Source organism: Nomia melanderi, chromosome 8 (assembly GCF_051020985.1).
Source record: "Nomia melanderi isolate GNS246 chromosome 8, iyNomMela1, whole genome shotgun sequence".
Taxonomy (NCBI): Eukaryota; Metazoa; Arthropoda; class Insecta; order Hymenoptera; family Halictidae; genus Nomia; species Nomia melanderi.
Window position 1 is genome coordinate 12,648,960 of NC_135006.1, and position 17,693 is coordinate 12,666,652.

Genomic DNA, 17,693 nt, shown 5'->3' on the forward strand with positions numbered 1-17,693 from the left:
AATTCACTTTAATCGCCGGCCAACCGTGATTCCCATTAGCAAACGTTCCGATCGACCGGCTCCGCGCGATCGAAAAGGAATAAAAAAGGGGAGTAAATATGAAAGAACGAAAATTCACTCGGCTCTCGTTTAAAGCGGTCTCGACGAGGAAAGCGTGGCGCTCGACTGATAAGTGGTGGTTTACGGTGACGCGTGTTTCATCGTGTTTTATCGTGCGGAGTCGGCCGCGGCCCCGGTTTTTCGTTTTACAGGACTCGCTGGGCGCCGAGGATACGGTTAATTTGCCGCGGCCGTATCGACGTTGCGGTTAAATATTAGATCACCGCGTGAAAGCGATGCAATTGGCCGCGACGCGACTATCTATACAAATTACCTTCCCCCTTTTTTCGTTTATCCTGCGCCGATTGTCCGATACTGTTCCCCAGGTGCGCACGTTGGCTCCAACTGCCGGCGAACACCCCTGGCGCGCGGAGAATTGAAATCACGAACCAACTTGTTACTCGCGTTACGCGTAACATTCGCTCTCCCGCTCTTTCGTGGGACAATCGTTCGGCAATGGGACGAATTGTTCGAATGACAAAAGAAGCAGGAAGGCTCGACTAGAAACGAGTGGTTCCTTGAACTTCTGTGCTTCGTAGACGAGCCGTTCATAAAATAGATCAAACTGTAACCTGTTAATCGTTCGGATGCTAAGCAACTTTTGTGGATATTTACCAAAAATGCGGCAATGATCGGGTGTGTATGCAAAAGAATTAATAAGAGTGGTTATCTAATGAGATCACAAATATTGTGTTGTTACAAAAAATATTAAAGAATAACATTTATTCGAATAAATTCACTTTGATTTATTTCTTGAAGAACATAGTAGGGAAATTATAATTGATACTGATAAATTATAATCTACCAAAACTTACGATCTCATCGAATTTCTTTACCCGAATTCTCAAAAATCTGAAGAATCGCTGAAATTATATAAATAAAGGACCAATCGAATGTTTCAGCGATGTGAAACCGTAAAACATGGCGTTATTCGCGTGATCTTCATCGAAATACACTCTGAATATCCTTTGTCATTTTAATTTCATTAACCGGTTAACTGTGTTTGACGAGTATACACGTCATCGTAAAGTTTGACACGATACTGATTCTTTCAGCGATGAATTCTTTATTTTTTCACATAAACGTGTAATTCTCCTTTGTTTCGCTTTGATCTTTCATTAAAATAGACTCCGCGTGCATTCGTCCTGCGTTTAACGAGTGCACGCTCCATTTTTCGAGTTTATTTCGCGCAGAACCAGAAGTTTTTCCAACTAAGTTCCACGGTTAACTGGTTAAATCGTTTAAAGATTTCACTTACTTAAGGATTTACTAGAAATCGATTTTTAAGCTTATTATTCTTTAATATACGTTACGAGAGGAACAATGTTTCCTAGATTTTATCCGCAAGGAACGGTTTCGGGGACGATACGCGCGAATAAAGCGGATTTCACGCTCGCGCGGGAATCGGTGTTTCCGGTGTCGGTTTGTTTTCCCTGGCGGAGGCCGGCCGTCACCCGGAAACGGGCCGAATCTCGTCCAGGAAGCGCGTCCTTCCGTGAAAACTACGACCGGCCGTGTCGGAGTCTTTGTACGGTTCAATGGGCTACTTTTGTCGGGCCGGTTGCGGCTACCGGTATGAATCGGGTCTTTGTCGAACCGTGAGTCCATTCTTCGCGGTTCATCCCTTGCGTCCTATTTTCAGGTTGGCGTTTGTGCGGATGAACTTTTAATCCTTCCGCTAGATCAACTAATAAGACTCCCTTTTCACAGTACCTTAAAATGTTTGTGCATCAAATCTTCGCCTTTAATGAATCTTCTAATCATGTTTTTAGGGTAGCTTTTGTATGGATACACTTTCAGCCCCTTGCCTTATAATAATATCCCTGAATTCCTTTGAATGTAATTATTCTTCTGTTAGTAATTATTATAGTTCAAAGCAAATTTAGATATAGAATATACCTAGAAATTGTGAAATAAATTACAGAAGAAGGGGTTGGTTCTTCCACTAGATTAAGATTTAGATATTGGCATCTTGTTGATTTATTCCATTAATAAATATCCACATATGAATACGAATTAACAATATATTCAATAGTTTCCATAATTTCATCAAACGAATATATTTCGTAACATTCAAGTGACAATGACGTTAAACTTTCACGCCTGAGCGTATAAAAGTTGCAGTTAATCCATTACCTCATTTTATTCGCCACTTTGAATGCAAAGATAAATAAATCAACAAGAAGCCAATATACTGGTATGTGACTTCTAAAGTAATGTTCAAATTTTTTTTTAATTTTATATATTTTGATATCGGTGGTTTGTAACGTATACAGCTATTCTTGACCATGTGTCCCTTGAAAATATTTCGTTAGAAAAATTAACGTGTACCAGATGTGGTACACGTGGCACTGAACGCGTTAACGCGTTGACTGCCACGATAGCCACCGGTGACCGGAGCTTTCGAATTGCTGAAGAACAATTATAATAAAAAACTTGATTTTAAAGAGAAATATTTTAGCATAAGTAGCTAGATCACAGCATAATGTTACTCTGATACTAAACTATTGATAATTATTTTCCTTATTTGCCTTTGTTATTAAAGAATAAATATTACTATTTACGCTAGAAATTCTTGTGGCAGTCAACGTAATGATTGTACGACTCGAGTGCTACATCAATCTCACGAAAAATGTTGGAATATAAATTTCGTCTCAGTCAACACCTTAACAACGGGTTAAGATAAATCTCGCACGCGCTGCTTCATCCGCATCGTCCGAACTCATTCAGTCATTCCTCGTCCAACCTCGTAGAAAAATTCCGCAACACTTCTCCCTGCTAACCGCGCGCGAGTGCCTACCCGCAACGGCGACTCGAGCCTCTCTAAACTGTTTCAAAGACTCTCCAGCCTTTTCTAGCGAAGAATCGCTCGAGTGGCCGCGCGGCCGAGGGAAAAATCCACAATAATACGGAAACACTGTTCCCGCGTACGTCGACGGGGTAAACAAGCTACGCCGCGTATAATCCACAAAGCCCCTAAAAAATCCTCCGTCCGCCGGAAGTTTCGAGTAGCGAACAAACGGCCGGGAAATCCTCGAGTAGCCAGCCGGGTCCGCGTTCAAAGGAGCTGAAAGGCCGCGCCGCGATTTTCACCGCTGCTCCCCGCACGATAACTTGATACTCCGCCCCGTGAAAAGCCTTCCGGCCGGTGAAAGGACGCGTCTTGACCGGTTACAAATCCCTCGAGCTCCCTTTCTCTCTTTCAAAATGGCGGGCCGAACCGCGCCGGGTCGAGCACCTCCGTGAATGGCTCTCTCTCTCTCTCTCTCGCGGCTCCGGAGATTCTACGCGGTAATTAGACTGCGGATCTTTTTATGCAAATTGAAGAATGTAAATGTTACATCGTGCCCCATTGCTGCAGCTGTTTATGTATCGTTATGCGTAGATAGCATCTTGGAGTATCCTCTTTTTTCTTGTTCTCCTTGGTCTTTTTCTTTGTCTTCTTATTATTATATGTGTCGTTATAGATAAATTCTTGGACCATTTTCTTCTTCCTTGTTTTCCTTGCTTGTTTTCCTTACCTTCTTATTATTGTTATACGCATCGTTATGAATAAATTCTTAAACTATTTCCTTTTTCATTTCCCTTGTCTTCTTCTTATTGTTATATGTATCGTTATAGATAAATTCTCGAACTATTTTCTTCTTCCCTGTTTTACTTTTTCATTTCCCTTGTCTTCTTATTGTTGTATGTGTCGTTATAGATAAATTCTTGAACTATTTTCTTTCTTCTTGTTTTCCTTGTTCGTTTCCCTTGTCTTCTTCTTACTATCATTATCAATATTACTATCGCTGTTATTATTATTCCATCGTCTTTCCTCAGTCGTCATTTTTAGTAATTCAGAAACTTCCTTACCGCGTTATAGGTTTTAATTATACGTTCTAGTATTTTTATTTGTGTTCGTATGCTTCTTTTTGAAATTGCGATAGTCTTTTGGTATCATACCAGCTGGCAATAGGATTATTATTATTATTATTATTATTATCATTGTGTTTATTTACGTTAGGTCGCGTTGACACGTTGGCCACGGTGACCAGAACTTCGAAATTGCTTGAAAACAATTACAATAAGAAAATCCTATAGTACTCTAATACCAAATCATTACTAACCCCTTCTAATATCATTTGCCTTCAGTACGAAGAAATAAATATTTTATTGAATATTTATAATAATAGACTGTACATTGTTCAGAGAAGGTTAAAGACAGCATTATTTAATTTTTTGTAACGGGTTCATCTCAGAAGAGGAGTTTTGTCAGGAGAAATTATTGTTATTCTCATAATTGTTATTATCTTTTTCACTAACATTCCAGCTCGACGAATTAACGAAAATTCCAGTTAACGAAAATAAAAATCGTTGCACGTGTTTTCTCGTGTTTCGAGAATTCCCCAAATCTCCTTTAAATACATTAAAATACGTAGTCCGGTTGCACCGTATGATTACGAAAAAAGCTCGCCGCGGAATTGTACGAGCGATTCAGCTAGAGCTGTTCAGGCTCTCCGTTTTCGGGGATTCTGACAGTTGAATGTGGAGCAGCGGTTAGGGGCGAGTGCGCAGGGGATGCTGTTTCATTTATGTACGGACGGGCGATACGGTATCCGCTCGAGTGCGCTAATTCACTCGTTAATCCGGCCATGGATCGCGGATGGAGCAGTTCCGCGTTGCGAGATGGAACGCGCTCCCATATAGTTTGTAATAATTATTGTTGCTGGCCTGCGTATAGCCCCTTAACGACGGTCTCCACGCTCCGCGGATAGATATTTGTGACGGTACATGATATTTGGAACGATGCTTCGAATCTCTCGTGGAGACTGCAATTTTTGTAAATTCTCCTGTAAAACGGAACGTGTAATTATTGGAAAATGAACTTGGTCTGTTTAGACAGACATTGCTCTCTTAACCTTCTCGTATCTAATAAATCCAATAGAATTTTGTTCGTCCGATTTGCCAGCGGGAAAAACGAATTAAGGGACACAGTTGTTTTATTTCAATTGTCCGATAAGCTTTGTAATTTAGGTTTGTAATTTTCGATTACTAGCTTTACAATTTAGCAGCTTTTTAATTTTCGATTACTAGCTTTACAATTTGGTAGCTTCCTAATTTTCAATTACAAGCTTTACAATTTAGTAGATTCCTAATTTTCAATTACAAGCTTTACAATTTAGCAGATTCCTAATTTTCAATTACAAGCTTTACAATTTAGCAGATTCCTAATTTTCAATTACAAGCTTTACAATTTAGCAGATTCTTAATTTTCAATTACAAGCTTTACAATTCGGTAGATGCCTAATTTTCAATTACAAGCTTTACAATTCAATAGCCTTATAATTTTCAATTACAAACTCTACAATTTACCCGCTTTCTAATTTTCAACTATAAGCTTTACAATTTAACAGCTTTCTAATATTCAATTACAAGCTCCACAACTTAGCAATCTTCTAATTTTTAATTACAAGCCTTACAATTTAGCAGCTTCCTAATTTTCAATTACAAGCTTTACAATTCAATAGCCTTATAATTTTCAATTACAAACTCTACAATTTACCCGCTTTCTAATTTTCAACTATAAGCTTTACAATTTAACAGCTTTCTAATATTCAATTACAAGCTCCACAACTTAGCAATCTTCTAATTGTCAATTACAAGCCTTACAATGTAGCAGCTTCCTAATTTTCAATTACAAGCTTTACAGTTCAATAGCCATATAATTTTCAATTACAAACCTTACAATTTACCAGCTTTCTAATATTCAATTGCAAGCTTTACATTTTCCAAAGGGGTCAACTCTGTTGAGCCATCCACAAAGGTAAATCGCGTTTGCCCGTGATATTTTGCTAGACCCGAGGTCAAATCCCCAGGGAAACGCGGTCACGAGCTAGAACCAGGCCCGAATTCGAAGGTCATCCGAGTCAAGGGACCACCGTTCCTTTTCCTCGTTTTACTTTCAGTTCCAGCACGTTTTCACGATGAATCCCTCGTGTGGTCGGTCTCCGAAAAGCCGATGCCCGATGTCAGCCGAACGGAGACCATTCAGAAAACCGCGAGACGGAAAATTCTCGACGGCGAAGCGATATTGCGAGAGATTTATCTTGCCCGGCCGATTTTCGACGGTCTCCTTTGTTTCTTTCGCCTACTGACCTGACCCTTGTTTCGAGGGCGAGGGCTCGAGGGGCAAAAAGTCGCATGGAAAAGGGTGGGATTTCCGTGGAGTAATTCGCAGATGACAAATGCATCGTTGGGATAACTCTTGACAGTTTTGTCGTCGTTTCATCGCCGAGGCGTGTTGCTTCCACTGTCATTCTCTCGAAAAATAGAATCCTCCCTGTTTCCCTTAATCCTTTGGGAATTTGTCAAACTCTTAGAAACCCTGTCTATAACAAATTTAATTATCCGTCGAAGTGTTGTAAGAAAAAGACGCATCAATTTCTCACCGTTTGAATAATTGAAGTCGTTCGTGATCGTGGATTTTAGATATTACAGCTCGAACTCGTCGTTAAGGTGACGTTAGGACGAAAGGTTAATGTACACGAGATTTTTGAAACTTATGAGAACTCGTCCACGAAAATGTTGAGTAATCGATGCCTTAAACGCTAGAAAAAACGAAAGCCACGTATCTCTCTCGTTATTCGAACAATTGAATTATTCATTTGCAGCGTTCGAATTCAGATATCAAAGCTCGAAGGCGCCATGGCATTCGACCGCAAAGGGTTAATGCTTAATATTTGAGAAGATGTAGTTATGTAGAAGGTAATGAACTTTTAATGCTCTTTTTACGATTGCGAGAGGTAAACAATGAATTTGTGAAGTTGGTAATTGGCTAACGAAGGAATGGAACTGGGAATGGTTCGGAGTTTGCGGTTTGATTTTCGTGAGCATCGTGTTTGATATTAGGACGATTAAATATTGGATTAGCATTATGTTCTGGGAAAGTTACTTCTAGTACGCTCTGTTTGTTCCGTTGAAGGTATTTTCTTTACGCAAAGCTGGTTAAAGGTCGGTGATCTATTAGGCTACGGAAATCCTGTTAGTTCTTTGGAAAGCAGCTCTCATATTATTTCCCTTTCCACGGTTTTAATGAATGAATACGGGTCAAATTGAATTTCAATTCGAACCGTTTGTAATTTACTTAAATATTGTGTATGTTATTATATTTCCTATTTCTATTATTTCATATTCTCTTTCCTATTCATACCCATCGCACATTACATTCTACCTTTCTTCCTTCACTTACGTAATTCCGCTAATTTTTCACATAATCCTGCTAATTCTTTTCATAATTCTGCTAATTTCCTGTTTCTTTCTTCACTTATTTCCACTGCTTATGCCTTTCTCCCCTTCTGTACTTACTTTCATTACACATTCCTCCCTTCACCTCCCGTTTCTTACCACCATTCCTTTAACCTTTTAGGTACGGCGCGCCTGGCCGCGGATGGCACAAAAACCGTTCATAACGATTTCCACTGCGACATTACTCGGGAGAGTTCTAAATGAATATATTATGATTTATTTATATGTTTTCAGCTAACGGCATCGAAAAACTTTATTAATTAATTATAATTAACATGTCGCATATAATAATAATAACTTCTGATTTTTACTGGGTGTACAACTGTGATCTTCTCGTTTATATTTATACTTTTTCTAAGCCAAAATTCTTCAAGAAGATTAGGAAAGGAAAAAATTGATTCCTTCTATACATCTAGGCGATGTTCTTACTTTTCAAGCTTGTTCTTATTTCTTTAAATTATTTCGGAGATTCCATTTACACGACAGAAGTTATTCGACGTTGTTTGATTATTCTTGCTATAAAAATCTTCAGATCTTTGGATTCATGAGGATGTATTATATTATGCAAGAAATACACACACGCACAGTAGGTTATTCAATGTTATACTTTACCAAAGTATAAAGTTTAAGAATCAATTTGTGCCAATGTTCTGACAACTATAAGACTGTATTCAGGAAATAATAGTATAAGCAGTCAAATTTATTTAAAGAATCATATATATTAAATGAAATTATCTAAGAACAGAATGTATATAAACAAACTTGCGATAGTAGTTACCTAACGTGTGCAAATTCTTTGAATATAATACCGTCCAAAATCATGACATCCACGAAAGTCACTATAGTGGCGTACCGTACCTAAAAGGTAAAATCCGAAAAGTTCATCCCCGAACATACCGAAAAACAACCAGCTCGACGGAACTTCCAATTAATCCTCCAACTTTAAGAACACACCGAAGTTACCAACGAAACACTACGACACCCGCCGACGAGCGAATCTTGTTAACGCGAATCGCGTCGACGTCGTCGTCGTCGTCGTCGTTCGAAGCGACTCGCACTTAATTAACGTTAATTGTCCCCGCCTCGGCGGTCGTTCATTGAGAACAGGACTTATCGCTTAACGGGATTTTATCGCGCGGAAAATAGTTGTCGGCTCACGAGCTGTAAATTACACGCGTTTCAGGGGTTGCGGGGGCGTGAACATTGAGTGCTCGACTTACCGGGGATGCTGGTGCCGAGCGCGACGAACGCCACCGCGGTGACGGAATCCTTGATCCCCAGAGTGCACCCGAAGTAGGATGCCACGTCGCCGATTACCGCCGTCACCACGCCGATCCCGCATATGCTCACCACGAAGCACAGGTAACCGCCGGCGATATCTGCAATCAAAGGGTTCGACTTTCAAACTGGCTGTTTCGCTTCTCACGATTCTCTACTGTTTAGTTTGAGAATTTGTGCGATTCCTATGGACCTTTGTAGACGCTTCTGGAATAAATATCAGGAGGAAGGGTATACTCGATTTTATGTGGTTCAGTTCGAGCATTTGTACCGTTGCAATGGACGTTTGTAGGATTCTTGGTCAAATATTCAACGAAACTAACGCTGCAAACGGCATAGAATGTCTTTTTGGCAAGAAATAAGTCTAATTAGAATAAAATAGAGTGTACTATTTAGAAGGAAGGGTATACTCGATTTTATGTGGTTTAGTTTGAGCATTTGTACAGTCGCTGTGGACGTTTGTAGGATTCTTGGTCAAATATTGAACGAAACTAACGCTGCAAACGGCATAGAATGTCTTTTTGGCAAGAAATAAGTCTAATTAGAATAAAATAGAGTGTACTATTTAGAAGGAAGGGTATACTCGATTTTATGTGGTTTAGTTTGAGCATTTGTACCGTTGCAATGGACGTTTGTAGGCTTCTGGGTCAAATATTCAACGAAACTAACGCTGCAAACGGCATAGAATGTCTTTTTGGCGAGAAATAAGTCTAATTAGAATAAAATAGAGTGTACTATTTAGAAGGAAGGGTATACTCGATTTTATGTGGTTTAGTTCGAGCATTTGTACAGTTGCAATGGACGTTTGTAGGCTTCTGGGTCAAATATTCAACAAAACTAACGCTGCAAACGGCATAGAATGTCTTTTTGGCAAGAAATAAGTCTAATTAGAATAAAATAGAGTGTACTATTCAGAGGGAAGGATATACTCGATTTTATGTGGTTCAGTTTCAACATTTGTACAGTCGCTATGGACGTTTGTAGGTGCTTCCGGTTGAAAACCTTTTCAACCAGCACACGTGGATTTTAACATTAACCGTACCGAGAACCGATCAAATAACCGGATTTAAAATTCCATGTTTTCTTTGTGCATGTAACATTAATATTAATTCCTATATTGTCTATTCAGTTTCTCAATTCCCATCCTATTGTTTCTGTTTTCGCTACAAAACATTGATCCAACCTGTCTATCTTCATTTTACAGCCAGTTATTTGACTGGTCACGGCAAAAGAAATGCCGGTACGGTTAGCGTTGATGAAACTTCTTTGAAACAGTTCCCCAGAATGTATTTCTCACGTATTTTTTCTTATTGGCCAACGTCCACTTTAAAGGCGTGAAAACATCCCTCGAAGAGGACTGAAAGTATACTTTTGTATAAACCAGGGAGTGCAGAAAGAATTGTCCAGTTTCAGAGATATCCTAGAAGAGATAGTAAAAATTTGTGCTGTTTTCTATGGATTGGTTTGCCATATTTGTGATATATTTGCTATCGACTAATTTTATTTCTGAATATTTCCGACAACACTTGTTACAATGACGAGACCCCCGACTTCCATTCTCATCAATTTATCGCAGGCATTTACAATACATTTGTGGCGTCGGTTATTATCATCGTTTATCATCAATTCCCATTATCCGTCGCATAATACACGAGTATATAATTACTGCACGACGGTAAATCTCCCTTCAACAATTTCAATAAATCGAAACCACGTTAATCCGTAGGTTCACGATTTATCTAAAAACTTGCCAACAATAATTCCTCCCCACGATATCCTCGTAATTCCTCGGCGCGGGGAAAATCTTGCATAAGTACTTATTGCAGAAACTTATTGAACAAACTCTCCCTCCAATGGGCATCTGGAAATAAGAATTCCCTCGCTGGAACCTCTTAACAGTTCCCCGTGGAATTTCACTTAAAAAGTCTCTCGTGAAATAGGCAAAAAGAAAATTGGCAACAGGGCTTTGCCAAATCTGAATGAATTTCTCGCGCAGGTCACGCTGGTCTTTGCATCCGTCAAACGCAGCAAACTGCGTTAACTATGTGTTCATCGATTAATCCTTACCATTACGATTTAATCGCGAGACATCGTGCATGGCTACAAATTTCTCTCAGAAAATAAACAACAAAAAAGGGTGTGAATATTGAGAAATGTTTTATACATATCTTTTAGGAAAAGTCGTGAAGTATAAAGGCGATTCAATGACGTTCTATAGGAAATTCTAATCGAAATTTTAAAAACAGTAATTCGACTGGTCGCGGTTGGAACAGTGTTAATGAGTCGTGGAATGGACGGAAATGTAGAACAAAACGACCATGGAAGTCGTTCGACGTGGACAATGGTAACCCTTTATCAGAGATATCAGCGGTGCCACGGGGAAGCCGCTCAATGTTTGTTTGCGTAACGCGCTTGCACGCCGGCGCGAGCGGGTTAAAGCGTTAATTAAGCTCCCCGAGCGGGGGCGTGCGTTTTTTCCCCGGGGCCTCTTGTGTTTTGGTTAACTACGCGTTTCAGAGGTAATTAAGTCGCTCACGATTAATCTCTGTCTCCTCTTACGGCCCCCGCACGCGATGTTGATACTGCGAATTACGAAACGTGAGGAACGTTGGCCGGCGGATAGTCGTGTTACCTGTTCTCATCTTTACTTTTCCTTTTTCGTGAACGTCTGATCCTGACCCCTGACCTATGGCTTCGTCCTCTCTACGTTCGGCCACCGTCGCTCTCGGAAAATCAGATTACTGCCTTCCGCGGCGTCGAGTGGCTGTTTTTGCCGTTGACGGCGGAGGATTTTTGAATTGATCTTCACTGGATTTAGCTGATGCTTAATCATTTCTATTTAAAAACCGGCATTTTTCGTTTAGCCGAGTAAATATTGAATGTAAATATTCGAAACGTACTTTTCAATATTCATGGTTCAGTGTTTTATTATTGATATTCATTTTCCAGTTAATACTCTGCACTCGAGGGGTGACTCCCTGTCATCGAAATCATAAAATCTTACATATAATATTACGCTTCTTATAATCCATACGAGAAGTATTGAAATAATAACTTTTTTTCCTAATTTATGTATATTTCAAAGGGTTAAATTTGAAGATTTCGAGAGCTCCACTCGATATTCGTATGCAAAGTTTCATTAGACCCCTATTATTTAATCTTATCTCTAGATTCAACCCTTTATCACGAGTTTCCACGGTATCTATCATAGATTAATAATATCAAATAACACTATTCAATATCTATATTAACAAACTGTCCATTTTGTTTGTTTAATACTAGAACTACCAGTCAGAATGACTGGCTTCGATTTTTTGCTCAGCAATTATTGATATCTTCGAAGTACTGAATATTCGAAATGATTTTGAAACTAAATAGTTTCATTTGAGTACTATAACGAATGTCTGAAGAAACTGAAAATAATCTATTCTTACAATTTTTCTAGGAATTGCATATTAATCGTATTAAATGCTCGGCAGTTCTAGTGTGAAGAATCATTCACTTTCATTTCATTCAAAATTTGTACAAAGCATCAACAGACGAAGTGTTCCTAAAGTTGTTCCATCCCTTAACTTGCACGAAAAATTCCTTTGTATCAACTACAAATGATATCATCGAAGTTCCATCAGGAAATAAGGAACATTTGCAACAAAAATGATCGCCGAGTGCAAATTCGTTTAATCTTATCTCTAGATTCAATCCTTTATCACGAGTTTCCACGGTATCTATCATAGATTAAGAATATCAAATAACATTGTGCATCTACAATATCTGCATCAACAAACTGACCATTCTCTGTGTTTAAAAATCATTCATTGAGCATCAACGCACAACTAAAGTAGTCTCTCAACTCGCACAAGACACTCCTTCATATCAGCTGCAAATGTTATCATCGAAGTTCATTCAGGAAGTAGGGAACATTTGCAACAAAAATGATCGCCGAGTGCAAATTCGTTTAATCTTATCTCTAGATTCAATCCTTTATCACGAGTTTCCACGGTATCTATCATAGATTAAGAATATCAAATAACATTGTGCATCTACAATATCTGCATCAACAAACTGTCCATTCTCTGTGTTTAAAAATCATTCATTGAGCATCAACGCACAACTAAAGTAGTCTCTCAACTCGCACAAGACACTCCTTCATATCAGCTGCAAATGTTATCATCGAAGTTCATTCAGGAAATAGGGGACATTTGCAATAAAAATGATCGTCGAGTGGAAATTCGTTTCGCCGATGAATCGACGAGCGAAACTCGCGAGCCAGCGAACGAATGCTCGCGACGACATTATACGCGAGCACGGCCTCGGCCGGTTTTGATCAGTGCAAACTCCGGCCGTGTGTTTGCTAATCAGCATAAGCCTTCTGCCTGTTAGTTCAAACTGAGTGAACGCGGCCGGTATTAAGGATTCCTCGTTATCTCGACGCCCGGAGAATGATGCCGAACTCCGGCGCGCGTCAAACACCGGATAATATCCTGAAATTCGCTGCGACTAAGCTGTTCGCAGCTTCCCGGCGCTTGTTCCATCGGCGCGGGCGTCGTTAGGAAACGAATTATCTTAACAAGCTCCGGGTTAGCGACGTTAATGCGCTCGGGACGCTGCGATCTTGGGTCTGGCAGCGTTGGATTACGGAGAATGAAGATTCCGGGTGGAAAGGTGTACTGCTCGCGGACTTTTCTGTCGTGAGAGTGTTTGGGTAGGATCGGGGAGGTTGTGATCAGGTTAACCCTCTATAGGCTCGTGTGACTTCGAAGTCACACATCGATATACCGGGTTGAACTCGTTTATTTAATTTTTTATTGCAAAATGACGAACGACATTAAGTAACTCAAACTTTTGTGCACACAGGCTCGTGTGACTTTGAAGTCACGCATTAATGTACCGGGTTAAATTGATTTATTTAATTTTCTATTGGAAAATGACGAACGACATGAAATAATTAATTAACTTAAACTTTTGCACGCACAGGCATTTACGTTCAACGTCATTGTAACTTCAAAGTTACAAAATATATTCGTTTCAGTGGAATTATTAAAGCTACTGGATACATTGTTGATTTGTGTTTATATGTTGATATTTATTAATTTTATACCGCATAAATTTGATTATAATCACGAAACAAAATTCGGCCGATAGAGGGTTAATATTGTGATGATAATGTTCGGGTATTATATTCTTCGGGCAGTGGGGAGTTTAATCGGTGATTGATGGATTGGTGAGGGTAGTGAGTTAGGTATAGATGTTTGATGGGTGGCTGCTGTGGAAGATGTAATTGTGTAGCGATTGTGTAGAGATAGGGTACTGGAGAGGTAGAGTTCTGTAAAAATAGGGGTCCATAGGAACAGAGTTTTATAGAATTAGCATTTTATGATAATAGAGCTTCATAGGAATAGAGTTCTATGGAATTGTAGAGATCTTTAATAGTAGAACTTCATAGAAATAGGGTTCTGTAGGATTAGAATTTTATAATAATAGGGCTTCATAGAAATAGAATTCTACAGAATTCTAGAGTTCTGTAGTAATAGATCCGTATTATATAGATGTATCCATAAAAATGAAGTCCTATAAGAGTTCCATAATAATAGAGCTCTATAGAAAGAGAGTTCTGTGGAATTAGAGCTCTATGAAAAGAGAGTTCTATAGAATTAGAGCTCTATGCAAAGAGAGTTCTATAGAATTAGAGCTCTATAGAAGGAGAGTTCTATAGAATTAGAGCTCTATAGAAATAGAGTTCTAATAGAATTAGAATTTCATAATAATACAGCTTCATAGAAATAGAGTTCTATAGAATTCTAGATTTCCTTAATAACAGATCCCTGTTATATAAAAATCTATCCATAAAAATGAAGTCCTATAGAATTAGAGTTCCATAATAATAGAGCTCTATAGAAAGAGAGTTCTATAGAATTAGAGCTCTATAGAAAGAGAGCTCTATAGAATTAGAATTTCATAATAATACAGCTTCATAGAAATAGAGTTCTATAGAATTCTAGATTTCCTTAATAACAGATCCCTGTTATATACAAATCTATCCATAAAAATGAAGTCCTATAGAATTAGAGTTCCATAATAATAGAGCTCTATAGAAAGAGAGTTCTATAGAATTAGAGCTCTATAGAATTAGAGCTCTATTGAATTTGAGCTCTATAGAATATCTATACCTTTTCAATATCTATAATAATAGTAACCACTATACTACCAGATACCAAAATCAAGAAGAACAACTGTAGAATTCTTCTTCCAAAAAATCAAGACGCGCAATACGCTGTTTACAAGCAGTCTCGCGAACATTGTTTCTCAAATCGAATGTCCGATACTTCCGAGACACCGATAACCGAGTAAGAAAACTATAAACAGTCGTTTCGACTGTTACGGCAGTTCTAACTGCGAACTGCACAGCGGGCCGAGCCGAATGTCGTGCACCGGAGCGCTGCGCCAGCTGCATTCGTAGATGCGCGAGCTTCGCGGAGCAGCTACCAGAGCGTCGCTCGTGTAACGAGCTTTTTCCACGAGCGTCATCGATTGCGGGAATGGTACGGTAAAAGCGCAACCCGTTGCGAGCTTTCGTGTCCTAACGGTAGTGAAGAATGTTCGTACTTAACACGTGTGTTACTCGAACTCGGTGTAACTGCGATAAAAATGAGGGGGAGACGGCGGGGATGAAATGGTTTGGCACGTAAAGAATCAAGTAACAAGATGATAGAGATGATGTAATTTGGAACGTGAAGGATTACTGTAGAGAATGGCGAAGTTAGGACGATAATAATCGCGAGGAATATTCATAGTTAAAACGCGTGATGTATGAAATAAGAGAATCTGCAATAAATGTAGCAAGAAAATGATGGAAATGATGTCGTTCGGAACGTAAAGGATTACTGTAGGGAATAGTGAAGCTGAAACGGTAATGATCGTGAGGTACATTCATAGTTAACACGTGCGATATTTCAGGTAAAAGAGTCTGCAATAAAAGTAACAGGAAAATGATGGAAATGATGTCATTCGGAACGTAAAGGATTACTGTACAGAATAGTGAAGCTGAAACGGTAATAATCGTGAGGTACATTCATAGTTAACACGTGCGATATTTCAAGTAAAGGAGTCTGCAATAAAAGTAACAAGATGATAGAAATGATGTCATTCGGAACGCGAGGGATTACTATAGAGAATAGTGAAGCTGAAACGGTAATAATCGTGAGGGATATTCATATATAACATGTATGAGATATGAAATAAGAGAATCTGCAGTAAACCTAACAAGAAAATGATGGAAATGATGTCATTCGGAACGCAAAGGATTACTATAGAGAATAGCGAAGCTAGAACGATAATAATTGTCAAGAACATTCACACTGAATACTTGTATTACTTGATTATAAAATCTCCATAATGAAGGCTAAAATGAAAATGATAAGAACTCCTATATCTCAAGACTTACAGGTTTACTCTACATTGATACAATTAAGAAATAATGTAGTCTAAAACCTACTGGATTATCCTGCAATGTATATTGCTTAGCAAAGTGAAAGCCAGAGCAAGACGGAAAAAAACGTTCGATCCTGTTTCTATAGGCCCCGGACACCCAAAACCTCCTAATGGATGGAGGCACGCCTGATCGATGTAACCGCAGGGATTAGGAGCGGATTCCTTGCGCCGTGAACGCGGCCTGGTTGTATTGGACCTGTCCTCCGCTTAATCCCCACGATACCTTGGATCCTGATCCCCCCCCGCCAGGGATCCGGCTAATGGAAAATTCCCCGGAAACAAAGGAAAATTTCCGAGATAGGAACCACTCCAGTTGACAATCTTCGCTGTACTTAGATTAGGCAGGAGTTGTCCCCGTGTTTCATGAAATATTTCGATTTAATGAGATGTCTGATCTTGAAATATCATTTGATTAGATTAAACGTCAATTTTAACCCTTGGCACTCCAGGTTGTTTTGTGATCAGCAACTGCAACTGATTTTTATAGTATTCCTAGCGAAAATTAGGAATGCTATAACATTTCGGTCTTTTATTTTTCTTTTTAGTATAAAATTTGGTTGCGTGGAAAATCGAATAATTTTAGGATAGTTTCTTTGAGATTCATTAAAATATTTCATATTGCAACTGGTGCAATATTCGAGCCTACAGAGTTCAAAGGGTTAACACTGAAACTACCAGACCGGTCAAAGTGACACATTCCTGACGTTTACTTTTCACAATTATTTAAAAGACGAATGTTTCTCTGAAAAATTATTAAAGAAATTGATTCGGCACCACACAGACTGAAATCTAAACCAGTTGAAGCCTTGACAGATGCACTCTTGGAGTTTTTATGGACAAATTACGAAAACTCAATTTAACTGCTCGGTAGCTTTAGTGTTAACGGGAGAATTATATACTGAGTATTTAATGTGGTTGATATGTACTTATTATAGAAATTGTGGGAATAGATGGTTTTCAGTGTTTTTGGATGTTTATTGTAATATTTGAGTGGAACTATATTTTTAGAAGCATTTCGAATGTTTGATGCTTTTAATGGTTCAACTACTGAGTATTTAATGTGGTTGATATGTAATTATATGTAATTATTTCTTCGCTCTTTTATTTTCCTTCTCAGTACAAAATTTGGATGTGTGGAAAATCGAATAATTTTAGGGTAGCTTCTTTAACCAGTTAAGCGTGGAATTTAGTTTGAGAAATGCTGAAATGTATACTCGTTAGATGCAGGCGAAATGCACTTAAAATATATCCCAACGAAAAACTAAAGCGAATCGCAGAAGAATTACACGTTTGTCTCAAAAAATAAATAATCGTTGAAAATGTTAGCACCACTAAGAGTTTTAAGATGACGTGTATACTCGTCGAACACAGTTAACTGTTTAAGATTCATCAAAATATTTCGCATTACAACCGGTGCAACATTCGAACCTACAGAGCTCAAAGGGTTAAAGATTCAGCATCGAAACACTTGTCACTAGACTTCCAATGAACGTCTAGCCGACGATGTAGACGTTGGGCAACGTGTACACGGTTCTCGAAGT

At 38.8% G+C, this 17,693-nt stretch overlaps 1 protein-coding gene and 1 long non-coding RNA gene across 5 annotated transcripts in view; one reads left to right on the forward strand and one right to left on the reverse strand.

Moving 5' to 3' along the window:
* LOC116427458 (uncharacterized) overlaps positions 1–17,693 on the forward strand; it is a 267,123-nt gene that overhangs the window by 67,680 nt on the left and 181,750 nt on the right. The gene's annotated exons all lie outside the window — the stretch shown is intronic.
* The window catches only part of Calx (sodium/calcium exchanger 3), a 241,357-nt gene that overhangs the window by 29,055 nt on the left and 194,609 nt on the right, over positions 1–17,693 (reverse strand). For all 3 annotated transcript variants that reach the window (XM_076369801.1, XM_031977811.2, XM_031977812.2), the window contains one exon: positions 8,607–8,765. In XM_076369801.1, coding sequence (XP_076225916.1) covers positions 8,607–8,765 — 159 coding nt within the window. The remainder of the gene's footprint in view (positions 1–8,606; positions 8,766–17,693) is intronic.